The 27,614-nt window shown below is 52.3% G+C and overlaps 1 protein-coding gene across 1 annotated transcript; it reads left to right on the top strand.

Moving 5' to 3' along the window:
* COG2 (component of oligomeric golgi complex 2) lies at positions 1-27,614 on the top strand. Its single transcript, XM_084755957.1, has 18 exons — positions 1-195; positions 2,585-2,746; positions 4,255-4,320; positions 5,754-5,834; positions 6,832-6,935; positions 8,711-8,819; positions 9,494-9,673; positions 11,738-11,862; positions 13,259-13,385; positions 16,107-16,246; positions 19,390-19,451; positions 20,440-20,591; positions 21,804-21,977; positions 22,651-22,723; positions 22,966-23,108; positions 24,852-24,991; positions 25,927-26,107; positions 27,046-27,614. The coding sequence occupies exons 1-18, from the start codon at positions 124-126 to the stop codon at positions 27,145-27,147; spliced, it is 2,193 nt and encodes a 730-aa protein (XP_084612083.1). The 5' UTR covers positions 1-123; the 3' UTR covers positions 27,148-27,614.

The following is a 27,614-nucleotide window of genomic DNA, read 5'->3' as shown; positions in this document are numbered from 1 at the left end:
GCCATGCTGGCGGAAGCGGGGCCAGCGCGGCGCAGGGGCTGGGCTGCCGCGTCCCCAGCGGTGTAGCCGGCGTCCTCCCCTCCAGCGGAGTCTTGTCGCTGAGGGGCGGCGGCGGCCGGCGTGATGGAGAGGCGCAGGATGAACCTGCCCACCGGGCCGGACACGCTGTGCTTCGACAAGGACGAGTTCATGAAGGTGAGGGGCACCCGGCAGGTGTGCCGCGGAGGAGGCCCAACGCTGCGGTTCCGGGAGGCTCGGACGGGTCGCAGGGACGCGGGTGGAAGGTGGCGGCGGGGCTGTCAACGCTGAACTTCACTCTGACATTAAGTAGTGGGAGCCTGACAGCCTCGCTGTCCTGCCGCCCAGCAGTGACCCTGCTTATAAATCCATACCGAGAACACTTCACTGATAGTATTTGAGCAAGCTGCACAGCCTCGGGGAGGCGCGGGCTTTGAGAGGAAGGAGCTTGGCCTGCTAGTTGTTAACGCGTCCCCAAAACATGTTTACACACAATTTCTTAAGACAGGCCTTTGAGCTGTAGCCGCCCAGGCAGGTCTCGATCCTCCTCCTGTCTCAAGTCTCCCAAGGGCTGAGATTACAAATGTCAGCCAATAAGTCCTGCCGTTTCATCTCTTAAAGTTGAGGTTTGAGGGAACACTTCAAAGCTGGCTTCAAGGTTAGGAAGTTAAAATTGTGTTTTTCTTTGGCGCATTAAAATACTGAGCAAGTGAGGGTAAGTATTACAGGATAGCGTGTGTTTTCGTGTGTGCGCCTGCACGCACTTGTGCTCCACTTTCCTTTCAAGTGGTAATGTTCCCCCCTGACTTAATTGGCCTATCTCTGTTTTGTTATTGCATCCAGATTACATATTGGTTTTAATTTTTGTGTGTCTTCTTTACTGTGCCCACATACTTTTTCATGTACAAGAGCCTTATCTAGAGCCAGGAATGAAATGTAGTGACATTGCTAAGCCACTGTACTAAGTGTAATTTGAAGATCGGTTATGTTATGTGTATGTGTGTTTGCCCTCCTGAGTTGATGTGCACAGTGTGTGAGGAACCCTCAGAGGCCAGAAGACTGTTGGATTCCCTGGAACTGGAAGCAAAAGTGCTTTTGAGCTGCCATGTGGGTCCTGGGAGCCAACCTCTGGTCCTCTACAAGAGTAGTAACGCTTTAAACTGCTGAGCCATCTCTCCAGCCCCAATAAGTGAGTTCATTGCAACCCTTGAAAGAGGGTAGGAGACCCAAAGGCACGTGGTGGGGACTGGTGATGGGAGGACGTTCACCCGGGGATCGTGACTGGTTTTGATATTAGGTGAGAAAACAATGTGTTCACCGTTTAACTGTGGCCTCCTGCAGGCCTAGTGCAAGCAGCACTTCTGCCTCACTACCTGCTGTGTCTTCCTGTTCACACTGACACGATGCCTCTGCTGAACACAGTGTCAGAAAGTAGATGGCACCAAAGTGGGTAGTGAAACAGCATACAGCAAACTGGGGGATGAGCGGCCAGCAGCTCTGAACACTCCAAACAATCTGTAGCCATGCTGATGTGGCCAGTCCAGCTGCAGAGGAGACTCCACAGAGCAGCCATTGTGTATGTAATGTTGGTTTTCCAGGTGGAGCCAGAAGTCGGTGTGCTTTGTCATGTGTGCTTCCTTTAAAGGGCTTTTGATGAGTTGGTTTGGTGGCAGAGAAAGGGCAGGAGCAGTGCCTGCTACTCAGATTATATGTGTGAGTCTGTATCTTGTTCAACGTATTTTCCAGGGACATAGATTATTACAAGTTTAGGATAGAAGACACACATCAGAGGAGTTGAGACTACATGAATCACAGCCACTTGCTTAGAAGCTGCTACTAGGATGCCCACAGCCTGCCAGCGCAATGGTAGTTGTTTGCTCACCTGTAGGCATTCATTGGCCACCCTACTCTGTGCCAACTGCAAACCTCGAAGCGAAGAGACAAGGACAGAAAGGTGTGGTGTGGGTGCCTGGTCAGAAACTGTGCTTGGAGTGTGGAGGGATGCCACGTCAGGATCCAGGCTGGAAAGATAGGTGGGATGGGGTGGGGATTGAAGTGTGCCCCTGTGTCCCATGCAGTGGTCATCATGAAGCTGAGGTCCCCTTTAAACAGGACATTACAGGATCATGTTGTATTAGAACAAGCTGGTGAAGAAAACTGACATCTAGCCAATGGATGAAATGGGACAGAAGGTGTTATGCGGACAGAGATAAGTCAGACCTCACAAAGGATGGATAGTTCCTCTTCTTTTTCCCTTCTTTATTGTTTGTCATAGTCTATTGGCTTGAAATTTTACACTGAACATATACTATTTGTAAAGTTAAGGGGATAAAGCTGTTTCTGTTTTTAGAAGTGCTGAATTAGGTCATTTTAGAAATTGGCTCCTTTAGAACGAGGCCACAGCGAGATGGCCCTTGGCCCTCCTGGGCACCTGCGTGAGTGGACAGGCACCTCTGTCACAGCATGTGACGAGGAAGGCTCTGGACAGCAGACAGGCTTTCTGCTGGGGAAACGTCCTTTTCCTCCTGTCTCCGCGTGTCAGTAACTTGGCTTCCCTGCCGTTCAGGACGATTTCGACGTGGATCACTTTGTGTCCGAGTGCAGAAAGCGGGTGCAGCTGGAGGAGCTGCGAGGCGAGCTGGAGCTGTACTACAGGCTGCTCAAGACAGCCATGGTGGAGCTCATCAACAAGGACTATGCGGACTTCGTCAACCTCTCCACAAACCTGGTGAGCGTCGCCACAGTCCCTGCCGCCGAGGACACAGGCCCTCCTTCCTGTGGGTGGGTTCCTAAAAGTGCTGTGTGTAAGCCGGGCATGGTGGTGGCGCACGCCTTTAACCCCAGCACTTGGGAGGCAGAGGCAAGCAGATCGCTGTGAGTTTGAGGCCAGCCTGGTCTACAAAGTGAGTCCAGGACAGCCAAGGCTACACAGAGAAACCCTATCTCGAAACAGCAGCAAGTGCTGTGTGTGAGCAACCGCATAGTCCAGGGTTCGAGGTCTCCCTAACGTAAGGCACACAGGAACCGAACCTGAGCGCTGTTTTTGGTCTAGTTCTTGCTCACATTAAACTGTGCAGTCTTACTCTCTGGGCATTTTTGGTTTTTCTAAGATGGGCTTTTGTTGTTGTGTTTGAGGCAGAGTTTCTCTATACAGGCCTAGCACTCTGTATGCAGACTGTGCTGAAATTCAGAGACACACCTGCCTCTACCTCTGAGTGTGGATTAGAGGTGTGTGCTGCCATACCTGACTTTGTCACAGGATCCGCTCTGTCATCCTGGCTGTCCTGGAACTTACTGTGCAGCCTAGGCTGGCCACAACTCGCAGCCATCCTCCTGCCTCTGCCTCTGCCTCTGGGCTGCTGGATCACAGTGTGCATTGCTGTGGCCACTGTGGCCTGATTGTTCTGGAGTAGGTATTGGGTGTGCACTGTGACTGTAGGGAAGGGAGGGCCAGTGGGAGGCCATCTCTGTTAGGTGCTGACAGGGTCACAGGAAGTCCCATCAGTTGGGCTGTCCTGCCAGAGCACATGCCAGCTACTCTTGGGGAGGGTCTACTCACTGGCATGACAGCACGATCATCTGCAGGAGGCCTGTCTTCATGAATACTGAGGAGCTTGCCAGCTGCTTGTCTGAGCAGTGTAGGAGCGCTTGATTCTATACTCTCAAAGAGTTTGGGGTTTTGTTTTTTTTTTAAAGCCTTGTTTGTATTTTATTTTGCTTTTAAATGTTTGTCCAAATAAATGTAGTAGGTACCACCTCTGGGAATTTTAACAACCATGAAGATGAATGAGCTGTGTTTGCTTTGTGACTGTGCTGCAGTTACCAAGGTGACTGTTCCAGTAGACTTAGAAACTCAGAAAAGGTCATTTCCTTTTGTTTGAAAGAGTTATCGGATTTAGGTGAGATACTCTTTCTCAGACTGCCACCAGTCAGCTGAAAGTCATCATCTTCAGAGAACAGTCACTTCTGATTAAAACCTTTAGTCGTTGAACTTGCACTGGGCACCAGGGTCAGTGGTGAGCACTTGCCCTCAGTTCTCCCTCATGCCGCAAAACCACCAAATCATCCAAAGATACCTCTGTGTAGGGAGGCTTGGGTGCATCTGACTTCCTCATCCTCGTGAGTAGCTGCAGTCGTTTCTGTACTCTGCCAACGGTGACGTGGACACCTGCATCACACACAGGTTGTCCACTACATTAGGACTGATGACTTTGCGCTGTCATGATTTGCTTCTAGGTCGGGATGGACAGAGCGCTCAACCAACTTTCTGTGCCTTTGGGACAGTTAAGAGAAGAGGTTCTGGTAAGCTCCCCAACTCTTCATCAGTGGCTGACATGGAGCACAGTGATGCGCTTGTCCGCTTAGGAATCCAAGAGGTGGCTTAAAAATGGCCTGAGGAGGGAGGCTGAGGGTTCAGCCATTAGTGACAGTCCCTGGGTTGGAACTGTCTTGTATCCTAAGTGTTTGTTATTTTCTAAGTGTTTTCCCAGGTGATAAGTGATGTGTGGCTAGGTTTAAGCCCCAAGCAACTGAAGGAGGACGCCAGCCTAGCAGAGTACCTCCACATGTGTCATGCCATGCAGGGCAGGAGGCTGCTGGGGATGGACTTCTGGGTGAAAATGACAGGGGGTTTGGTGTCGTGTCAGTGGCTGGCGTCCTTGAGATGGGAGACCAGGAAGGAGACCTGCGGCATCACCTTCTGAGCTGGCTTTGAGCTCACGAGGAGTGTTTGGTGCTGGCACTTGCTTGAGTTTTCTGAAGCTCTTACAAGTCACTCTCCACAGAACTAAAGGGAGTGATTTTGTGTCCTCTGCTGGGTTCCACGTCCCTGTGACAACCTGGAGCCCCCAGAGCCCTGTCTCTCGGCTCTCTAGGGCTCTGCCTGTGGCCAGCTCTCATGCTGGCTTGTTCTTTCTTCCTTTGTCATCTCAAACCTTCCCTCTGTTTTCCTGTCTGCCTTGCAACCATTTCCTAGTCACCTTAGCCGAGCTCTGCTGTTTGTTTGACCCTCAGCCCTGAAGCCGGCCTTTGCGATCCTGAGAGCAGGGATTGACTGTTTGCCTTGTCGGGTGTCGGGATTGCAGTGTCTTGTAGCGTCTATTGACTGGGTGAATGTACTTTTCTACAGACTTCCGTGATTTGCCCACTGTATCCTAGTTTTCAGTGCCTTCTTCCTGATTGCCTGCCAGTGGCCTAATTGAGTGGCTCTGCATGTCTGTGTTTCTCACTTCCTCTGGCCTCCTGGTTCTGAGTCCCCCCATTCTTAGGATGCTTTATCCATATTTCTCAAGAAGCTAGTGCCTCGCCCCCAAGCGAAGCCTGCAGATGCCAGGATGTGCCTCACCCACCCTGAGTGGGGCTGTCCTCGTCCCTTTGGACCCCTAAGAATCGGCCCTGTACTTGTTTGCAGGTTTCCAGGTCTCCCCATATCTCCCCCTCTTTAAATCCCAGGTGCTCCCGGACACAGGCTCGATTGCCTTTTCTCCACTGCAGTGTCTGTGGTGTCTCGCGTGTGTTACTTCTCATTGGTGGTTAGTTTGCTGTGACCGTGGCTTCGTCTGTCCCTGTGCCTTCATGGCCTAGGTGCCTGACAGTGATTTTGTCTCGTCCTTTGTAACTGTTGGGGGTCTCAGTGTTGACCTGGGTGGCCTAAGTCTTACGAAGTAGAGTTGAACATGTCAGCTTTATAATGTTACATTTCAGTTTTGCAAAACATTTTCTTTATTATTTTCAAGAGTCTTAGGTCATCTGTCAGTGAAGGAATTCTGGCAGTGGATGAGCGAATGTCCAAACAAGAAGACATTAGGAAGAAAAAGGTACGCTGTGGTGTCTACCCGTGCACCTTGCGTCAGCCTAGTACCTTCTCATGCCGCTGTGGTCCACTCTCCCTGGTCCTCTGCGGAGAGGAGCACAGTGACGTCATCAGTACCTCTGTGCAGCTGATCAGGGCAGCGCCTGGGCTTCTCACGCCTGGCCTGGGACTGAGGGCGAGAGAGTAACATGCCTGCTGTAAGGCAGAATGCCACGTGCCACATCTGCCTCCCAGGCTGCTCGTGTGCATCAGTCAGCACTTCCTGAAGTGAGGCAGAGTCACAGGCTTGCCTGAGTGGTCACTAGGTTAAATGCATTAAATAGTAACACCCTGCAGTGAAGCTTAGCTTAGCATGCCACTTGTCCCCGGCACACAGGGTTTTCTTGGGCACTTGGAGAGACAGGAGCTCAGTGTCCGCCAGCAGCTCAGCCTTCTGGGGAGCCTGGGCATCATCTCATTGTCCCATGTCTCCCTTTGTCCCCCTGTGGACTTCTTGTCAGTAAGTGTGAGTCTTGAGTGCACTGGCACTTGGGTATGCAGGTGTGCCGTACTTGTGCAGCTAAAGAGCACATGAAAACATGAAAGTAAAGTTTAAGAAAATATGAGGGCTCCCAAGGCAGCGTACCATCTTACTTTGTGATAAGCTTATGGTAGAGTTTCAGAATTCAGTATAGGAAAGCCAGAATTGAGTTTATGTCCTTGGGAACGGAGGGTTATATAAGACTCTTTAACATGTATAGTGTTGGCCTTTGCCTCTCTGTTAGTAGAACGAGGAAATGAGGTAACTAAGATTCGGCATCCGGCCGGGTGGTGGTGGTGCATGCATTTAAACTCAGGAGACAGAGGCAGGTGGATCGCTGTGAGTTCGAGGCCAGCCTGGTCTACAAAGTGAGTCCAGGATAGCCAAGGCTACACAGAGAAACCCTATCTCGAAAAACAAACAAACAAAAAGATTTAGCATCCTGATAATTGTTCTTTTTTGTTTGCAATCCTTTTTATAGATGAGTGTGTTGAGACTTATACAAGTTATCCGATCAGTTGAGAAAATAGAGAAAATCTTAAACTCTCAAAGTTCTAGAGACACATCCCCACTGGAAGCAAGCAGGTAAGTGGTTTTGCTGAGCACTTCCTGTCTATGCTAAAACTGAGTGGCGCTCATTTCTGGAAAACAAAGAGAGAATCTGAGTCTGGTTTAGTGTTGAAAAGTGACTCAGCCAGGTGTGGTGACACATGCTGTAATGCCAGCACTCGGGAGATGGGTGCCACGCTGAGGGGCCGGCGGTCTTGCCTTTGCTCTGCCTGCTCCACACACCCTGCGGTAGTCCTCCCCAGCCTGTCCTCAGGCGGCACCTGACTCCTCCTTTGCTAGACCCATTCATTTGTGGCCCTTCAGTTCTTCTGTGCTTACTCATTCCTTTGTCAATTAGAATTCTCCAGAGCCCAGTGTCCAGACCCCTGTCCGTCTTGCTGGGCCCTTCTCTCATTTTCACCTCCCTATTTTAGCACCCAGTTCACTCAAAACACTCATAAGACAAGGAGAGGTGGCGGGGCCTGGAAAGTGGAAGTAAAAGTTAAGGTGGGGCTTGCTTGACAGAAAGTTCTGGCGTCTTGGAGACTTTTCCTCTCTCCTGCTCTTGAAAGTTCTATGTAGTTCTGAATCACAGTGCACAGACAAGACACAGAGAAGTTGCCACAACCCCCCTGACCTGCTGCTGCCATCGGGCCTGCGGACCACCTCCAGGGACAGAAGCTGCTGGTTGACTTGAGTCCTTTTCCTGTCAGGTTGTTAGGTTGCTGGTGTCAGGGCCAGTCCTTACCAGTATCAGTTGCTAGTAGGTTCCCAGTAAAGGTGCCCAAGGGAAGAGCGGGCTTCCTGGTCGTGAGCTGCACCCCTTACACTGCCAGCCTTGCTCTGGACCACCTCTGGGAGCTCAGCGTAGCTCAGGTCACTACCTGCCGCTGTGGCAAAGGGAAGGCAAGAGCATCTTAGTGAATGGTTAGGCTGTGGGATTTAGACACTAGACAGAAGCAACCCAGGCTCCAGGAGTTGTAGACACCAACAACAGGAGCATCTCCTGGCTACCTTTCTCTTTGTCCCCTACTCTGAGCTAGCTTTGATGGTCCAGGACCAGGCCATCCAATGGCCTCACTCTGGTGTTCCCCTGTCCTTATGGTAGGGACATTTTTCCTAGCTCACAGGCCTGTAGTAAAATGCTGTACTTTTTGCTGCTTTCCTCCTTGAATGGCATTATCCTTCATAGCATGTTTAGGGGACGTGTACTTTGTGGCAGATGCTACTTTGTGTTCTTTGTGTGCTGGCACTGTACTTTGTGGCAGACGCTCACTGGCTGCTTCTGTCTAGGGCCAGCAGCACACAGAGTGCTTTTCAGCTATGGCACGTACCTTCAGCTGTTAGCTAAATTGAGAGGCTTTACTTACTGCTACTAGAAAGCCAGAGCCGCTACCATGGCAGAAGGATCTGGTGTTTAAGAAGTGCTAGAGGTGTTTCAGAGGAAAGGAGATAAGTGGGCAAACAAGCAGGTGAGGTTCAGGGACCACACACGGAGAGAGGCGAAGCAGGGACAGCAAGGGCAGTAGAGTCGGTGAGGGCCATGCGGCACCCAGTGAAGCCCAGCAGCACCAGTCACCTGCACTTTGCCAGTGGCCCACTGCAGCTGGAATGGTCTGCGATGCCTTTAGAGAGGAGACAGATGGCACAACGGTTGGTATTGACCTTGTGGCAAGGTGGCCACCATCTCAAAGCCAAGCACCACTGTCTGAAAGCTGAGCGCCGTGGTGCGAGCCCGTATGGCACTCAGCTGCGTGTCGTCTGGGAAGCCAGCACCTCACGGTTAAACCCTCTGCTTGTTGTCTCTCCAGCCCACTCCTGACGGGGCAGGTTTTGGAGAGAATCGCCACAGAGTTTAACCAGCTGCAGTTTCACGCTATGCAGAGCAAGGGCATGCCCCTTTTGGACAAAGTGAGACCCGTAAGTGTGGGTTGGTGCCGGGCTGTGGGCTGCAGAGAATCTCGGCTGTTGGTTTTATTTAGCAGCATGCCTGGCATTGATGGTGAGTTACAGGATGTTGCTCTTAGGCTTGGGTTTTGGTTTTGAGGTTCCTGTTTTCCAGCTGTCACTCACTAAAGATTTCGTGAAAAGACTAAGTCACATTCTCTAAATCTGACACCATATGGCTCAGAAAACGGTGAATTTTCCAAAGCCCTAGACTGAGTTTTTTTTTTTAAACTGTTTACTGTGTGTCTGTATGTGTGTGCACGTGCGCACGTGTGTGCATGTGCACATGTGTCTACAGATGTCCACAGAGGCCAGAAGAGGGTGTTAAGTCTCCTGGAACTGGAGTTATACGTGGGTGTAAGTCACTCCGTGTGGGTGCTGGGAACTAAACTCTATAGATTTATAATCTATAATGTCTGTGCAAAACCAATTTAATTTGTACATTGAGAGAAAAATGACATTTCTTATTCTGACAGTCTCTGTAACTCTTTGGTAAGCCAGTGATGTCCCTGGAGCAAAGGTCATGGGAAGAGATGGCTGTTACCCCAGGCAGGGTCCCCTGTCTAATGACTACACACTGCCTTCTGTGTGGTCCAGCAGCAGTGTGTACAGCTCTTTGTAGTGAGCTTTCTGATGGCTTTCCACAGCGCATAGCCGGCATCACAGCCATGTTGCAGCAGTCTCTGGAAGGCCTCCTACTGGAAGGCTTGCAGACTTCAAATGTGGACATCATCCGCCACTGCCTGCGCACCTATGCCACCATTGACAAGACACGGGATGCAGAAGCTCTAGTGGGCCAAGTCCTGGTGAAGCCGTACGTCAATGAGGTCTGTGTTTCTGGTGTGAGGAACTTACACAGAGCCACACTGTGTCGCCTTGGCTTGGTGTGAGGGATGCATACATCAGAGATACAGGAGCTTGTCTCTGCATCTAGCTATAGGAAAGGAAAGGGTCCTGCCGCACAGTTGGCAGCTGGAGATGGGTGTCCATGGTGCAGCTCGAGTGTGGGTGTGGGTATGGGTGTGGCCGGGGTGTGGGTGTGGGCAGGGGTGTGGGTGTGGCCAGGGCTGTGGGTGTGGGCAGGGCTGTGGGTGTGGCCAGGGCTGTGGGTGTGGGCAGGGGTGTGGGTGTGGGCAGGGCTGTGGGTGTGGGCAGGGCTAGGGGTGTGAGTGTGGGCAGGGCTGTGGGTAGCTTCAGTTCTGGTGTTAATTCTACAAAGGAAGAAGGCATGGATCAAAACATCCTGCTCTGCTGATGTGGCCAGTTATGCCCAATGAACGCACTTGGAAACAATTTAACCACTGGTTTGGGTGGTGAAATAGAGTAAGCAAACAGCTGATACAGCAGCTACAGAATCCAGAGCAGTGAGGCATCCATACAGAAGGGAGGCAGGCTACACGCCCACGGCTCTTGAGGGGGTGAGAGACACTGGTGAAGGCTTGAGAAGTGGGGAAGACTTGTGAGGGCTACGAAGGTGGGAATGTTCAGATAGGAGGAACTGTCACATCTACCTGGCAGAGGGACACTTGGGAATGTCCTTCACCCGGCTGGGTCAGGCTTCAGGGTTTGTGTTCTGGTGGGAAATGGCTGGTGGATGTCCTGGGGGTGTCCTCCAGCCTGCCACTGTGCTCCTTTGAGATAAAGTACAGAGATTAATTTTAACCCTGGGCAATCTTAGAACTGCTAAAGTAAGTTTTCAGTTGCCCACATTCTTACCTTGTCTGAGGAGGGAAGAGCACAAACTGTCCTGGCACTAATCCGTAAGTGGGGCATCTCCGCTCCAGGTGCAATCCTGTGCGCTGGAGTGCTGAAGTAAGGGAGCGTTTGAAGTTTGTGGTATGTTGATTGACGTATTAGTTTCTTTCTGTCACTGTGGTAAAACACCATGACCAAAAATCAACATAAGGAAGAAAGAGTTTACTTTAGCTCAGAGTTCATAATGAGGGAGAGGCATAGCATGCTGGCAACAGCAGAAAGTGGCTGGTCACCCTTTTATCCACACCCAGGAAGCAGAGAGCAGGAAAGGAGGTAGGGTAAGGCTGTAACCCCTCAAAGGCCACCCAGAATGGAGTTCTTCCTCCACAGGACTCTGCCTCTGAGAACCAGGCATTCAAACCTGCGCCTGTGGGAGACACTTCTCATTTACAGATTCCATCGAGCGAGCTATAGCCCCATCTTTTAAAACTTACAGATTTTTGTTATATTTTGGCTTGTAATCTTAACCAAAATTAGAGTATTAATATGAAATATATTTTCATTTGTCTGCCGCATACCCTGTCCTAAGCCCAGAAGTGAAAGAAGAGGGCAGGCTGCGAGGACCTGTCACGGCCCTTGCTCTGACCTAGATCCGTTGTGAGGAAGCAGGCTCTTTAGCATCAGGACAGTTGCTTCCGCCTAGCCTCCTCCTCCCCCACATCGAGTCGGAGCTACAGCTGAACGTGGCAACTGCTTCTAAATGTGTCCAGTGTGGTTTTACTGTTAAGAAAATATACAGCTGCCGGGCGTGGTGGCGCACGCCTTTAATCTCAGCACTGGGAGGCAGAGGCAGGTGGATCGCTGTGAGTTCAAGGCCAGGACAGCCAGGGCTACACAGAGAAACCATGTCTCAGAAAAAAAAGAAAGAAAGAAAAAAGAAAATACACAGCTGACGTGTGTGTAATGGTGCACACCTTTAATCTACCAGCACTGGGGAGGCAGAGACAAGCCAATCTCTGAGTTTGTGGTCAGCCTGACTTCCTTAATGAGTTCCAGTCTAGCTGCCCAGTGAGCCCCAGCCTCAAAAAACAAAAGCAGACAGTAACAGCTGAAGAGCAGACTGGCCCACGTTTCCCCTCTCACCTTCGTGGTCTCCAGTTCGTGGCTTTCTTTTAAATGGTGTTCGGTGTTTATAGGTGATTGTTGAACAGTTTGCTGAGACTCATCCCAGTGGCCTTCAGCTCATATACAACAAGCTCCTGGAATTCGTCCCTCACCACTGCCGCCTCCTCCGGGAAGTCACAGGAGGAGCTGTGTCAAGGTGAGCTGAAGGGCTCGGCTGAGCTCACCCCAGGGCCGGCTCAGTGAGCAGGTCCATCATGGACCTCACGTGTCACTGCCCTCCCCTGCTGCGGGGAAGCGGGCCTTAAGTGCAAGTGTACAGTAAAGCCAGGACCAGCTGTGTCTCCTGACGGTGCCTCCATTTCCACTTTCTGAGCTGCCCTCTCCCCCAGTCGTTTCCACTGGAAGTGTGTCTTCATGCTCACATCCTGTTCCTCATGCATAACACTTGTTTTATGGTGCTGAGCTCAAACTCAGGACCTTGAGCATGCCAGGCATAGTCCTGCCTGCCGCTCAGCCCTCCTCAGTGTCCAGCAGTCACTTCAGCAGGGTTGTTCTGAGCCTTAAGCTGTCTTCGGTCCTCCTCCTTTTGGTCACTTTCCATTCTTCATCACATACTGGTTTGCTTTAACCGTCACTGTCTGACCGTTCTGTGGTCTGACTCAGTAGGACCCTGAGCAGGCTTCAGGCCTCAGGCCACTTGGTTCCAGCCGTAGACGTTCTCAGACCTGCCAGCTGCACCCTCTCCCAGTTCTCGGTACTCTGTGATGCCCTGGAGGAGGCCTGCACTGCCTGGTCCCACACTGCCAGTGCTCTCATCTCAGTGCCAAGTGCCAGACACTACAGAACAAAGCACACACATTAACATCAAGGTTTCTGTCAAAGATTTTACATGAAACATCATAGACTTTCAGCTGAGTCCACTTAGAGTGTGCGAAGCACAGATAAGTTAGTAAGCCTGCGTGCCTTACTTAGAGTGAGCATCTTGAATGCAGCAGTTACCTTTCTGTGCTATGAGGCTACTGGTTTTGATACCAAGTCCTGTTATGGAGCCCAGGCTAGCCTTGAATTCATAATTCTTCTGCCTCAGCCTTCTGAGTGCCAAGAAAGCTGGCCTGTGCCACTATGCTTGGCTTACAGCTGCTGTTTCCCCAGCTAAGAGCCTGGGTGACAGCCTGCGTGTGGCAGAGTTGTACCAGCTGTGCGCTAAGAGCCTGGGTGACGGCCTGCGTGTGACAGGGTTGTACCAGCTGTGCGCTAAGAGCCTGGGTGACGGCCTGCGTGTGACAGGGTTGTACCAGCTGTGTGCTAAGAGCCTGGATGACGGCCTGCGTGTGGCAGGGTTGTACCAGCTGTGTGCAGTGCCTTTGCCTTCTCCCTGATGTGATCAGGGAGGTGTGGGGGAAGGGGGATTGAGTGGTGGGGGATCAGGGTCAATGTGGCACTGAGACTCAGAAGTGAAATTGAAATAATCTAGACATAAAATATGACCTTTAAAACAGTTAAAATAAGGTCTAGGCTGAGGGTCTTCTAGTAAACATGGTGCAGTAAGTGCAAGGTGGGTGAACTGACTTATCTTGACTCTTATCCAACAGTGAGAAAGGCGCTGTCGTTCCTGGCTATGATTTCTTGGTGAATTCTGTGTGGCCAGAAATAGTTCGAGGACTGGAGGAAAAGCTACCCTCACTCTTCAATCCTGGGGATCCCGATGCCTTTCACGAGGTAATGTCTTGTCATCTCGGTTCTTAAAAAATGTGCTGTAGGGTGCTGGAGAGATGGCTCAGAGCTTAAGAACACTGACTGTTCTTCTAGAGGGTCCTGAGTTCAATTCCCAGCAACCACAGGGTGGCTCACAACCATCTATAATGTGATCTGATGCCCTCTTTTGATGTGCAGGTGTACATACAGGCAGAGCACTGAATACATAATAAATAAATAAATCTTTAAAAAAAGAAAAAAAAAAAAAAGAAAAATGTGCTCTAGTGCACAGTATGTTGGCATATACCTGGGAGGCAGAGGCAGGTGAATCTCTGTGAGTTCGAGGCCAGCCTGGTCTACAAAGCAAATCCAGGACAGCTAGGAATACACAGAGAAACCTTGTCTCAGAAAACAACAGCAACAAGAAAAAGAAAAGAAAAAGAAAAATGTCCTACAGTGTAGGGAAAGTCATTTTCATTGATGTAGCTTTGGTCTTCAGGCTAGTGAAAAACCAATTGGTGACCGTCGAGCGGGTGCTTTATTGAATACACGCTGCTTCCTTCAGTGTGGATGTGATACTGGGAGCAGTGAGAGTGCTTTCACTTTATGTTAAGATTTTGTGTGTGTGTGTGTGTGTGTGTGTGTGCGTGCGCGCGCGCACATGTACGTGCAAATGGGTATGTACACTTGAGTGCAGTATCCAGAAGGTGACTTCAGCCCCCCAGAGCTGGAGTTACAGTTGATCATAAGCCTCATGATGTGGGTCCTAGGACCCAAGCTCAGGTCCTCTGCGAGAGCCACATGCCGAGGACTGCAGAGATGGCGCAGTGCTTGGGAGCGCTGCTGCTCTTCCAGAGGAGGAGGATTAGATTCCAGCACCCGCATAGTGGCTACAACTGCTCACAGCTCCAGCTCCAGAGATCTGAAGCCTCTTTTGACCTCCATGGGCACCAGGCATGCAAGTGGCACAGGTACATGCATACACGCACGCATGTGCGTACGCGCACACACGCGCGCGCACACACGTGCAAACATCTATACCCATTAGAAAGGAAAAGAGCAGCTTGCACACTTGGCTGCCGAGCTGTCTCCAAACCATATTCTCATCTTTGCTTGTGATCCTGGTCAGTCTGGAGGCAGTTATGTGCAGAAACACACAACACTTTCTGCGTTTCCTTAAAAGTCCTGAGACTTCACAAAGCCGGCTTGTGTGAACCGTCCAACCGTGGCCTAGCTAAGACGTGGGGAAGCCTGAGAACCGGAGCCCTGGTCCCGCACCTTCACACAGGTCCCTTTCTGGTGTGTGACGCTGTAGAAAAGGAGCAAGCCTCAAAGATGGCAGGAGCCACTGTGTGCTGGCCGCTGGGTTGTCTCTGATGGTGCTGTACCACAGGTGTCTGAGCCTGAAGATGGCTGCCAAGTGCTGCCCAGGTGCCGGCTGCTGCGGCTCGGGGTGTCGGTCTTTGCTAATGAGCAGCATGCAGTTTAGTTCTGTGGTTTTTAGGGTTCAGTGGGTGCACTGGTCCTCTGGGCCCTGGCTTGCTTCCTTTTCTCCTTCCCTCTCCCTCTTTCTCTTCTTGCCCTTTTGTAATCTGGGCTTTGGGGGATTGTCTCCTTTGTGCTGTGTTTCCTTCCACTCTTTATTGTGTGTGTACAGGTGAGGTCACAGGGCAGGTGTGTCCTCCTCTCCTCATGTAACAGAGTCATGGGTGAGATCACGCTCTTTGCTTTCCTGTGCTGCTCCCTGGCACTTCCTATTTGGCATGTTTGAAGTTAGGCATTTCCTGGTTTTAGTAGGCATCACTGTGCAAATGGCTCCCGGGTTCAGCTTTTCTGCTGTCCATGTACTTCCTGAAGGACGTCAGCACAATCTTGCGTCTTCCTAATCTCATGCCTTGGAAGACCTTGTACCAGCAGTTCTCAGGCTGGTGGTTTCACCCTCTTTGTGGGGTTACATAGCGGATATTTACATTACAATCCATAACAAAGCTTTTCTTTTGGGAAAGTCATTTGCTAGGAGGACGGACTCTGAGCATATGGAGTTCTGGAGCCTGGTAGCAAGCCCGGTGCTAAGCTATCCTCTGTGCGGCTGGTAGGAGCCGTGGCTCTGCTATGTCTCCTGGACCTCTTTCTACTGTCCCTGGGCTCTGTTGGGTTCCCTGCAGTAAGGACGAGTGTTCCCACCCACTCTGGAATGCCCACCTGTGTTCTCATCTGCTGGTCTTGCCCCGTTCCTCCTCAAGCCCTGCCCCTCCTCTGCCCCCTGCTTTGGCCGCACTCCACATGATGAGCTCAGGGCCTTCCCCGTGGGCAGCAGCTTTGTCTTCAGCTGTGTCTGAGGGGTCTCCTGGGCGCTCGCTGTTAGCTCCCACTGTGGTCAGCTGTGGTCGGCTGGGTTCCAGGGTCTCCTCTGACCGGCTCCTCCTCCTCCTCTCTTTCCTCATTTCCTTTTAACAGATTGTGCTTTGGGAGAGGTGCTCAGGTCTTCTGCTTACTCGCCTGCCTGTGGCCCACGTGAAGGGCAGGGCTGCCCGCGCCTGCTGTGTCATTTAGAATGGCTCCAGGTGGGCTGTCCCCTGCGAGGCCTGGGCATGGCTGAAGCTCTCAGGAGCTGGGAAATCGGAGGTTAGCCAGCTGCAGCCTGGCTCTGTGTGGAGCTGTGCTGTCTCGGCTGCAGTTTTAGCCCATGCTCCTGACTGTCTAGCTGGCTGACGGGGCATATCCCGCCCTTTGTTCTTGCTGTAGAAATACACTGTAAGCATGGACTTTGTGCGGAAGTTTGAACGGCAGTGTGGATCCCAGGCCAGTGTGAAGCGGCTGCGAGCACACCCTGCCTACCACAGCTTCAGCAATAAGTGGAACCTGCCTGTGTATTTTCAGATAAGGTCAGTCACTGCACCCCACCTGCCCTCTGCATACACCTTCTCGTGGTGGAGGCCCAGTCTTGCCGTGTAGCTCAGGTGGGCCTTGAAATCACAATCCTCCAGCCTCAGACTCCCAATTACTGGGATTATAGGTGCCTGCCACCACTCAGCTCACTAGCATTTGCTGGTTAATTAACATTTAACAAGTATTATTAGGGCTTTTAAAATTGGGGGGTTATTACTCCAGTAGCAGCTCTCTATAGGTGGCAGAATTAAAGTGAGATGTCCACAACATGCATGCTGAACTTGCAAGAAAAGCCAGTGTTTCTGGTAGTGGGAGTGGAGAGAAACTGGACGTGGAGTGAGCTGGGCCCCCACTGGCTTCACTGCCACAGTCCCTCTACATTCGTGATGAGGAGCACTTGATAGCAGTCACTCTGCCCTCTTGTCACCATCTGCTCCAGTCCTGGGCCTGTGTGTGGCTCTGTGTCCCACCTTCAACTTGTGAACAGCAGGTGCTTATTCCACCCCCCCCCCATGACTTTTGTTTCCTGGCCTGGAAGACAGTGAGTGACACTTGCCTTTCAGATCTTACGATCTGTCACCTATGTCAACAAGCAACTCTGTAGAATGCTGAGAAATTGAGACAAATCCTCAGCAGCTTATTTCCCCAGAAGCAACCAGAGCAGAACAGCTGTCTGTGCAGTGTCTGAGGGAGGTGGGCAGAACAGCTGTCTGTGCAGTGTCTGAGGGAGGTGGGCAGAACAGCTGTCTGTGCAGTGTCTGAGGGAGGTGGGCAGAACAGCTGTCTGTGCAGTGTCTGAGGGAGGTGGGCAGAACAGCTGTCTGTGCAGTGTCTGAGGGAGGTGGGCAGAACAGCTGTCTGTGCAGTGTCTGAGGGAGGTGGGCAGAACAGCTGTCTGTGCAGTGTCTGAGGGAGGTGGGCAGAACAGCTGTCTGTGCAGTGTCTGAGGGAGGTGGGCAGAACCGCTGTCTGTGCAGTGTCTGAGGGAGGTGGGCAGAACCGCTGTCTGCAGTGTCTGAGGGAGGTGGGCAGAACAGCTGTCTGTGCAGTGTCTGAGGGAGGTGGGCAGAACAGCTGTCTGTGCAGTGTCTGAGGGAGGTGGGCAGAACAGCCGTCTGTGCGGTGTCTGAGGTGGGCCAGGTTAAACAGCATGGACCTGTTTGCATGACCAGGACTGTGACAGACAGTGCTGAGTCCCCGCTCTCCTGTCGACTGCATCTGAACTTAGAGGGCTTGTAGTACTTTCTCGCCACCTAGCACAGCACATCCCAGCCTCCCAGGCCTGCCTACTTGCAGGTGCTGCAGAGCCCTATGTCTCCAGCTAACAGAGCTAAACTGTGCGGAAGCTCAGCCAGTCCCTGCAGTACCATCCAGTGTCCCCAGATTTGCTGAGGCAGTCGAAGAGTTAGCCTTTGTAAACCATTTCATTTAAAAATGTAAGATTATGTTTGAATTATAAAGTGTAGTGCTTTTTAGTTCTCTTGTTTTTTTCATCCAAGAGATAATGCAAATAAGATTTTACAGAACTTTTTTTTACTGGGTGTTGTGTTTACTCTGAGGAATGACAGAGCTGCCAACATAGCTGGTGTCAGTGTGACACCATCACTGCAAATACTTCAGGACCATTTAAAGCAAACTTGAGGCGGGATGTGGTGGTGCACACCTGCCCCCCAGCACCTGTAGTTTGGGGTACAAAGATTCCAGACTGAATTACTCTGGGAGACCCTGTCTAAAAAAAAAAACACAAAAGGATTCTGATACAGTAGGAAATGCAGGTGCCAAGCCAGCTCTCTGGGGGCTTAGTTTGGGGCGCATCTTTGCTGTGCTGTTGCTGGCTCAGGGGTTTGGAGATCGCACTGTGTGGCCTTGGCTGTTACTACAGAGTGGAACTTAGGGGACCCTCTCAGAAGGGCTTGGAGGACATGTAAGTGAGACTAGCTGCAAACCACAAAGAAACCTGCAGAATAGTGGCTTCATAGAGGAGTTGACTTCTTACACAGCAGGAAGAAAAAGGGCATCTTGTACATCCTTGAGAATATTGGGTGTCAGTGGGCAGGAAGGAAGTAGGCAGGGGGAGGTAGGCAGGGGGAGGTAGGCAGGACAGGAGGTAGGCAGGACAGGAGGTAGGCAGGGGGGAAGTAGGCAGGGGGGAGGTAGGCAGGACAGGAGGTAGGCAGGGGGGAGGTAGGCAGGACAGGAGGTAGGCAGGACAGGAGGTAGGCAGGGGGGGAAGTAGGCAGGGGGGAGGTAGGCAGGGGGAGGTAGGCAGGACAGGAAGTAGGCAGGGGGGAGGTAGGCAGGACAGGAGGTAGGCAGGACAGGAGGTAGGCAGGGGGGAAGTAGGCAGGGGGGAGGTAGGCAGGGGGGAAGTAGGCAGGGGGGAGGTAGGCAGGACAGGAGGTAGGCAGGGGGGAGGTAGGCAGGGGGGAAGTAGGCAGGGGGGAGGTAGGCAGGACAGGAGGTAGGCAGGACAGGAGGTAGGCAGGGGGGAGGTAGGCAGGGGGGAAGTAGGCAGGGGGGAAGTAGGCAGGGGGAGGTAGGCAGGACAGGAGGTAGGCAGGACAGGAGGTAGGCAGGGGGGAGGTAGGCAGGGGGAAGTAGGCAGGGGGGAAGTAGGCAGGGGGGAGGTAGGCAGGGGGAGGTAGGCAGGGGGAGGTAGGCAGGGGGGAGGTAGGCAGGACAGGAGGTAGGCAGGGGGGAGGTAGGCAGGGGGAGGTAGGCAGGGGGGAGGTAGGCAGGGGGGAGGTAGGCAGGGGGAGGTAGGCAGGACAGGAGGTAGGCAGGGGGGAGGTAGGCAGGGGGGAGGTAGGCAGGGGGGAGGTAGGCAGGACAGGAGGTAGGCAGGACAGGAGGTAGGCAGGGGGGAGGTAGGCAGGGGGGAGGTAGGCAGGGGGAGGTAGGCAGGACAGGAGGTAGGCAGGGGGGAGGTAGGCAGGGGGGAGGTAGGCAGGACAGGAGGTAGGCAGGACAGGAGGTAGGCAGGGGGGAGGTAGGCAGGGGGGAAGTAGGCAGGGGGAGGTAGGCAGGGGGGAGGTAGGCAGGACAGGAGGTAGGCAGGGGGAGGTAGGCAGGACAGGAGGTAGGCAGGGGGAGGTAGGCAGGGGAGCTGCAGACACTCACCTAGGTTCTTCTTCCTCAGGTTTAGAGAAGTGGCAGGATCCTTAGAAGCATCCCTCGCAGCCGGGCTGGAAGACGCCCCAGGTGAGCTCAGAATGGAAACAGTGGCGTGTGGGTGCCCTGAGGGTGCGCCTGCCTCCCTCACTGCACTGTGTCACTGTGCACTACTTGTGCTGTGAGGATGCTGGCTTTGTTGGTGCACTGCTGAACGCAGGCCCCATAACATCTGGGCAAGCGCTCCACAATCAGTAAATTCTCAGGAGATTTGTGTGAGTACAGCAAGTAGAAGGCAGGCTTCCGGTTCATTGAGTTCCTCGCTTTCTAGAGCTGATGACAAGGGACGCGAAAACGGCTGTACCCTGTGTGGCTCACTGTACGCTCCAGGTTCTGTGACCAGCTCTGTTGAGATTGGGCACCTGCAGCGTGGAATGGCTGTGGACTCAGTCAGCTGTCTATAGACTGGCAGTTCACACACCCTCCTGCCCCCAGCTCAGCTATGTGAAGGCTGCACGTGGGTCTGCATGCTCCTGTCCCTTTCTGAGAATGCCTCAGTTGGAGCACAGACGAGGCCTCCTGGGACTCTGGGCTGGTGGCAGCTGCAGGCGTTCCGTCTCATAACACACTGTTCTTGATAGCCACTGAGGTACATGGATTTCTGTGCCCCACGGGTTCCAGGGTCTCCTGCCTAAGTGCCTGCTCTAGCTCAGCCAGGTCTGTGTGCAAAGGTAGTCATAAGGACTGTGCGGTAGTAGGCAGGTGGAGGTAGGGAAGAGAGTGAGAACTGAAGTTCAGCCGGGCAAGCTGCCGCTCACCACTGTGTGTGTTGCTGTGGTGTGCTGCACTGTTAAAGACAGCTCGGTGTTGTGTTTGGTGCTGTCTCTCAGGCTTGGAAGCAGGATCAGGTGAGCTACCCACACACAGCTCTGAAGACACGTGGTCTCGGGCTGTGGTAGCATTGCAGTTGGCTGCAAGTCCACGCTTGCCCTTTATTTGCCTCGAGTTTATGCCAATGCCTAGAGCTAGGCAGCAGCTGTAACCGATGATGTGCTCTGAGTCCGTGGTTTTTCTCCAGCTGGAAGTCCGTATTGCCTTTTGGCTTCTCACAAAACGTGGAGCAGCCTGGAGAAATGTTGGTCCAGCGAGATGTTCCTGCCTCTGTTGGCGCATCGTCTGTGGAGACTCACACTACAGATCCTGGCCCGGTTCTCCGTGTTTGTCAGTGAGGTGAGTGCCTCGTGCAGCTCCTCTCTAAGCAGCCAGCGCTGGTAGGACTTGGAGGGGCACATGGCCAAACACCCACAGGATCTGCCAAATGTCCTGTGCTGTCAGATCCAGCCTTGGGCACCTGGCCGCATGCTCAGGATTACTTACTGAGAAGTCCCATCCTAGGAAGTTTGCTTCTCTTCTCAACATCAGATTGTAAAGCACCCTGAAAATAAAATGTTCATTTTAATGAAAAGTATTAGAAAGGAAAGTAAGTAGGTTTAAGTTTGAACAGTCACATGATCATCTGGTCATAGGAGCCTCCGTCTTAGCGCTCCTCATCTTCTCCGGCCGCTCAGATGCGTCCATTCTCCGCACACTCTGCTTGGTTATTGGTACACAGTGAGCCCGGCTCTTGTCCTCAGGAGCTTAGCACCAGACACGAAGAGCGGAGCACCAGCTTTAGGTCCCTGCAGATGCTGGCCTTTGAGCCACCTCAGGGACACCTCAGTCAGACACGCAAGCCAGTCCTCATGGTGCAGGAATCTAGAGGAGATCTAAAGACTAGAGAGATGGTCTTTTAAAAAGAAAAGCACTACAGGGATGGAGAGATGGCTCAGCGCTTAAGAGCACTGGCTGATCCTCCCAGAGGACCCAGGTTCAATCCCTTGTAACTCCAGCAGCTGACACCCTCACACAGACATGCAGGTGAAACACCAGTGCACATAAAACAAAAACAAGCAAATTTAAGAGGGGGAGCACGCCACAAAGAAGGCAGTGTAGTAACAGGCACAGCTGCTCCCGGCAGCAGACCACAGGTACACAGCACTGTGGGCCAACACAGCTCTGTACCTTTTCCCTGTGGACTTGGGACATTAAGCACCTTGAGTCTCTGGGGTTTTTTGTAACTTGGCCAAATGGCTTCTGTAGGTGGCTGTGGTGAGGATTTGCTGTAAGCTGGGGTGCCAGGAGGAATGGGGGCGCTGTGAAGGTCAGGGTACCTCTCCTCCCTCCCCTCTGCTCACTGACTTCCTCACACTCTCCTACCTCACTGGCTGTCTCAGAAGACACAAATCGAAGAACTTCAGGCCAGGACCTGCCTGGGGTAGACAGGCTGTCTTTCTCCTAGTGTGTGTACTGTAGAGTCTGCAGCTACTGTGTGCACAGAGCTCCTGAGTGTACAAATGCCCCGTGTCTTAGAGTGAGTGTTTGATCCTTGAAATCCTTTTTCAGCTTTCTGTCAGGCCCATTGCTAATGAAAGCGTGAAGGAGACTAAAAAACCCTTGGCTGGCAGCAAAGACCCTTCCGAAGACCACGGCAGCTACCCTGCAGAAGCCGCAGCAGTGTCCGCTTCCAGCACTCAGCTGGTGTACATGGTCTCAGACCTGGACAGGCTGCAGGAGTGGGTGAGCTTCACTGTACTGCTAGGTACATGGGCGTGTGAACTGCTGGGTTGTGGGCCCTGGACATTGTGCCCTCCTGAACTTTTCCCTCCACAGTCAACCTCTGATGTGCCGCATCTTTGCCCCCTGCTCCCTGCTGCGCTGCGCTCTGCCCACAGCTCCTTGCTCTCAGCACAGTCAGGTTCCTCTGCTCCTTCATCGCTCAGCTCTGCGCGGGCATGGCTGCGGAGGCTGGACTGTAGTTACTGTTAGCTCACTGCCCCAAATGTTTGAGCGTGTTGATAGAATGAAAGTTTCCCGTCTGTTTTCTCTGTCGGGCTCCTGTTGCTCTCTCAGCATTCAGAGAACTTGACAGGACACACTCAAGAGTTTACACCCTCAGATAAATTTTGCTTTCCACAGATTATATTCTGTGTGGTCTATCTGCTGCGAGCAGTGTTGGTGTCATGGAGAGCAGGAAAATGGGTCTTTGCTTTCCTCCTGCCTTCAGTGGCCATGCAGCCGGGGGTCCCGTGCTGTGGGCCTCTGAGATGCAAGTGTGGCCCCCGCGTGGTGGGGACCGTCACCTGCAGATTCTGACTTAGCTCTCAGCACTGGGTGGTCAAGTCTGAGTTATGGGTGCAGAGCTGCTGGTTCTGATCAAAAGAAGAACTAGTGTCCAAAATGTGTGTTTCAGCTTCCAGAACTCCTGGAGACAGCCAAACCAAAGCTCGAAGCCATTGGCTTTAAGAACTTCTCGTCTATCTCAGGTAAAAAACAAATTCAGCCTCAGAAGCTCTGAGTAAGAAATAGCGTGGAGTATGAAGCCACAGACTCAGGATGCTCAACATGGCGGCTCCAGCCGTAGGGCGTCCTTAGGTGTTCTGTAAATGAGGCTGTTATTCTGTCCTAATGACCTGATTTACTAGCACACTTTAAACACCACGATGACATTTTAATGACACTTACTCTAGCTGGACCAGTGACTCACCCCGCTGCCCTGTGTCCACAGCGGCCCTGGAAGACTCCCAAAGTGCCTTGTCTGCCCACGTGCCGGCTCTGAGCAGCAGGATTGTCCAGGGCCTGAGTGAGTCTTGCTTCAGTTATCTCAAGAGTGCCCTGGAGGTCCCCAGGCTCTACCGAAGGACCAACAAGGTCAGTGCCACCTGTGGAGAGAGCTGAGTGGTGTGCGGGGCCAGGGAGACGTGGGCCACAGGCAGGTCGGAGGGTGCACTGAAGTAAGGGACTCAGGGGGGTCTGGAGCCAGCTGCCAGCACAGCCCGCAGTGTGCGCTTGGGCCTGTGGGCTTTGGCTTTTAAGGAAAAGTACTTTTTTGTATGTGTGTGAGTCCTTACTGGCCTGGAACTCACTGTATAAACCAGAGTTGCCTCAACACCACAGAGATCTGTTTGCCTCTCTGCCTCTGTAGGGCTGACATTAAAGTTGTGTATAATACCTGGCTGGAAAAGTACTTTCCTAAAAATGAAATTAAATTTTTTTTTACTTAATGCACATGACTACTTTCCTACATGCTGGATCCAGGGTTACAGATGGTTGTGAGTCACATGTCGGTGCTGGGAATCAAACCTGGGCCCTCTGCAAGCTCTTACCTGCTGGGCCTTCTTTCCAGCACCAGGAAACTACTTAGTAACATTTCTAAGTCCTATGTATTTAAAATTCATTTTTGTCTTCATGTAGCTCTCAGTTTTTTAAATTAATCTTACTCCTGCAAATTGTTCTTGGAAATACCTGATTTTCCTTGTTCTTTAGTGAAACAGTAGAAAGGATGGTATATAGAATGTGTAGGTACGGGTAGGGGTGCTTGCTGCCCAGCGCGGGCTGACTGGTGCCAGAGCGACTTTCTGGCACTGGAAGAGTCCCTTGGGGATTCTCTTTCCCAGCTGGATGCGCACCCCCTGCCATCTCGCCTTGTACTCGCTCCCAGGGTTTGTTTCTCCCTCTCGTTTTCTTTCACAGTCAGGGTTGTTTAGAACATTTTAGTTTACTGACTTCCCAGATGCTCAGGAGCTAAAATGACCATGCCCATCTCCTGTTAGCATTGCTCTTCCCATTTGTTGCAAGAGTTTTGGGGTACAAGAAGTGACTCCTTGTTGCTGGGTGACATTGAGCACAGTTGTCTGACTGGATTCTTTTCTCTTGATTGTTTACTGTTGCCACCACCATCATCACCATAGCTACTGTCGTCATCACCATCATCTTCATCATCATCATCACCATCATAGCTACTGTCATTGCCATCGTCTTTTGGAGTCAGGGCTTTCTTTACTTTGTAGCCCAGGGTAGCTTGGAATTCATTGTTACCCTCAAACTCATTGCAGTCCTGTGCCTCAGCCCCTCCTAAGTGTTAGGGTGACAAGCTGGGTCGCCATGTCCAGCTGCCCCTTTTAGTATTAAAGTTTGGACTGGCAAAGCCCGGTGCCGTGGCCACACCTGGAATCCTGGCACCTGGCTAACAGGAGGATCAGGGGTGACGTGACGTGGCGTGACATGGAGCTGCGACATCAGCCCACCTCAGACATACAGAGCAGAGTTAGATGAGCAGTACAGACGCCACTTGTAACAAAGCATCCTGCTTGGCTGGGAGGGGCCTGTGCACGTTACCAGGTGCTTTCCTTTTCCTTCCGTTCTATGGGCGTCGTAGAGGTGTGTGTGTGTGAATATGCCCAGCACATCAGGTCCCTGGGCATCTCCTGGTGGGAGGAGTCAGGACTCAGCCCTAAGCATCCTTCCTCAGGGTCAAGCCTGACTGGAGCAGAGGGCAGGGTCCTCTCCTTGATTTCTCTGGGCTCCAGTTACTTCCTGGGAGGGAAGGAGCTGTTAGCGGACGCTGATGTATGATGATTCGTTTTCTGTACCCTGTTGATGATGGCGTTCCAGGAGGTGCCCAGCACAGCCTCCCCTTACGTGGACAGTGCTCTGAAGCCATTCTACCAGCTTCAGCATGGGCACGGGGACAAGGTGAAGCCAGCAGTGATGCAGCGCTGGCTGCAGGAAGCTCTGTCTGAGAGCACACACAGGTGAGCTGCTGTCTGCACCCTGCCTGGATTACACAGAGAGACCACAGTGGGCAAGGTGTGAGGTGTCAGTTGGTCCTCACACCCATTTTGCAGTAAAGTTTTTTCACTTGGGTTCAGCCCCAGCCCCCACCTTGTGCCTAATTCTGTGGGATTTGTGGGCAAATAAGTTCCAAGTGCCACACAGCCAGCTTGCCACCCAGGCGAAATAGTGACTGATTTGTAATGTTACATTGAAAGTTTGGGTGAGCTCTTGGCTTCCTTTGACATGCTGCGGAGGGTCCTGCACCTGGACAGGACACAGGGAGGCCACAGCTCACTTCCCAGTGTGGTCTCCCAAAGCTCTCCACCTTGTTGAGACAGGGTCTCACTGAGCCTCCAGCTCACCAATCAGCTGTGCTGGCCAGCCAGAGCCCCAGTGAGCCTCCTGAGTCTGCATTCCAAGGCTAGAGCTATAGGCACGCATCACTGATAGATACTGGGCACTGAACCCAGGTCCTCATGAAGGCTAGAGCTACAGGTGCACATCACTGATAGATGCTGGGCTCTGGGCACAGGTCCTCATGAAGGCTAGAGCTACAGGCACGCATCACTGATAGATGCTGGGCTCTGGGCACAGGTCCTCATGAAAGCTAGAGCTACAGGCGCGCATCACTAGTAGATGCTGGGCTCTGAACCCAGGTCCTCATGAAGGCTAGAGCTACAAGCGCGCATCACTGATAGATACACAGCAAACTCTTTACCTTTTGAGCCATCTCCCGGCCACAGGACTAATGTGTAAACAAACACCTGCTATCAGAGAACATCATGCTGGAGACTGAGCAAACATGACGACACACTTCCCAGTTGTGAGTGTGGTTGCCATCTCAAAGCCAATCCCTGTCTGGTGTCACTGGTGTTTGTCAGTTACCAAGCCTTCGTTGCCACCTTGTGCCCAGGTACTTTGAGACCGTGTCAGATGTGCTGGACTCAGTGAAGAAGATGGAGGAGAGCCTGAAGCGCCTCAAACAAGCCAGGAGGTCCCCAGCCGCCAACCCTGTCAGTTCCAGTGGGGGCATGAGTGATGACGACAAGATTCGACTGCAGCTGGCCCTGGACGTGGAGTACCTGGGAGAACAGGTACCAGCAACGTGCACCCGGCTCTGAGGGCCTGGCTGTGGCCAGCGCTGGGGTGTCACCTCCCTAGGGCTGACAGTAGAAGAGTCATGCCTGGCTTGCTGCGAAAGAGAGTGCGTGCCAGGACGAGGCAGTAGAAAAGGTCACAGAGCACCCACACACACACACCAGCAGGTGCCTCTGGTGCTTCAGCCCCTGCTCAGCCTGTCAGCATGCCTCCCCGCAGCCTCCCGCCACGCGCCCTGTCATGGTGGACAGCTGATGGCAGCTTGTAGAGGGCGCAGTGACATCTTCATGCCACCGAACTTACAGCATAGGAAGCTGCCTTTCTTGACGACAGTCTGGGTTCATACACAGCGTGTCAGTTATCCCAGCATTTAGAATGCCTAGGCAGGGGGATTGCCATGAGTTGGGTTATAAGGCCCTGTTTCAAAACTAGAAAGACAGACAAACAGCCGGCAAACATCAGCTGCCATGTTTAGAAATCTAAAGTCTCCCACAAGCAAACAAGGGCAGAGAAAGCCAAGTCAGAAGGAAGGACAGACATGCTGTCCCCGCTGCTGTTCTGGAAGGACACTGGTAGCCACAGAGCGCTGCCAAGCCGTCACTCTCTGAAAAGGGCGCTGAGAGAAAGGAGGGCTCAGGGAGAGCTGCTCAAACTGAAGAATAGTTACTCTCTCGTTCTCTGCACGTGGGTTTTCTCTCGTGGCATTTTCTAAAGCCCAGAGTCTGGTGGGTGGGCTGAGGGATTCAAACGTGCTGGCCTCTTAGAATGGGGAGCTGTGACCCACACCATGGGGTCCTGCAGGAAGCCAGTCCTTCGCTCTCCTTTCTCTAAGAACTCTTCTGCTGATGGGGCAGGCTGTTTGTCCTGACTTTAATGGCGGCCTCTTTCCACTCAGCTCTCACCACAGTGACGACTCTCTCTCATGCCTTTGCAGATACAAAAGATGGGCTTGCAGACCAGTGACATCAAGAGTTTTCCAGCCCTGGCGGAGCTTGTCCTCGCTGCCAGGGACCAGGCGACTGCAGAACAGCCCTAGGCATCCTGACAGGATCTGCAGTGGGGAATAAAGCGCTTGTCCTCTGAGTCGCTGAGCAACAGCCTGTACCCTGCCCAGTGTATGTGGACATCTTTCACCCAGAAAGAACCAGAAGCCTTTCCATTGTATGGAAGACAGTTGTTATGATATTTGAAGCTTTTTACTATAGTTTACAGAACAAATTGTTTTATTTTTATTGTAAATCTTAGTGTAGACAGGATGATTTCTACAGTAGGGCTAAAGTAAATGTGTAAGTGTGGCGGGGAGGCTGTCCCGGCTCTTCAGGGAAGCGCTGGGCAGCATGCCGCAGCACTCTCCAACCTGGGAGACACTGTCAGGCCTGCGCCTCCTTAGAGCTGCAGCGTGGCCGTCCCATCTTGACACGTAAGAATAGCACTTCTGATCTTGCCATCCACACCTCTGTCAGGGGCCAGAGATGACTAAATAAAAGAAGGTATCTGCTGCAA

This window comes from Acomys minous (assembly GCF_964271855.1).
Source record: "Acomys minous genome assembly, chromosome: 14".
In the NCBI taxonomy this organism is placed as follows: domain Eukaryota; kingdom Metazoa; phylum Chordata; class Mammalia; order Rodentia; family Muridae; genus Acomys; species Acomys minous.
Note: the sequence above shows the minus strand (reverse complement) of the source record. Positions and strands in the feature narration are given on the sequence as shown.

Excerpts from the sequence above, each read along its gene's own strand:
- COG2 (XM_084755957.1), top strand. The coding sequence starts at position 124 with ATGGAGAGGCGCAGGATGAACCTGCCCACCGGGCCGGACACGCTGTGC. Across the intron at positions 2,747-4,254 it reads TCAACCTCTCCACAAACCTG|GTCGGGATGGACAGAGCGCT; the intron begins GTGAGCGTCGCC and ends ATTTGCTTCTAG. Across the intron at positions 6,936-8,710 it reads TCCCCACTGGAAGCAAGCAG|CCCACTCCTGACGGGGCAGG; the intron begins GTAAGTGGTTTT and ends TTGTCTCTCCAG.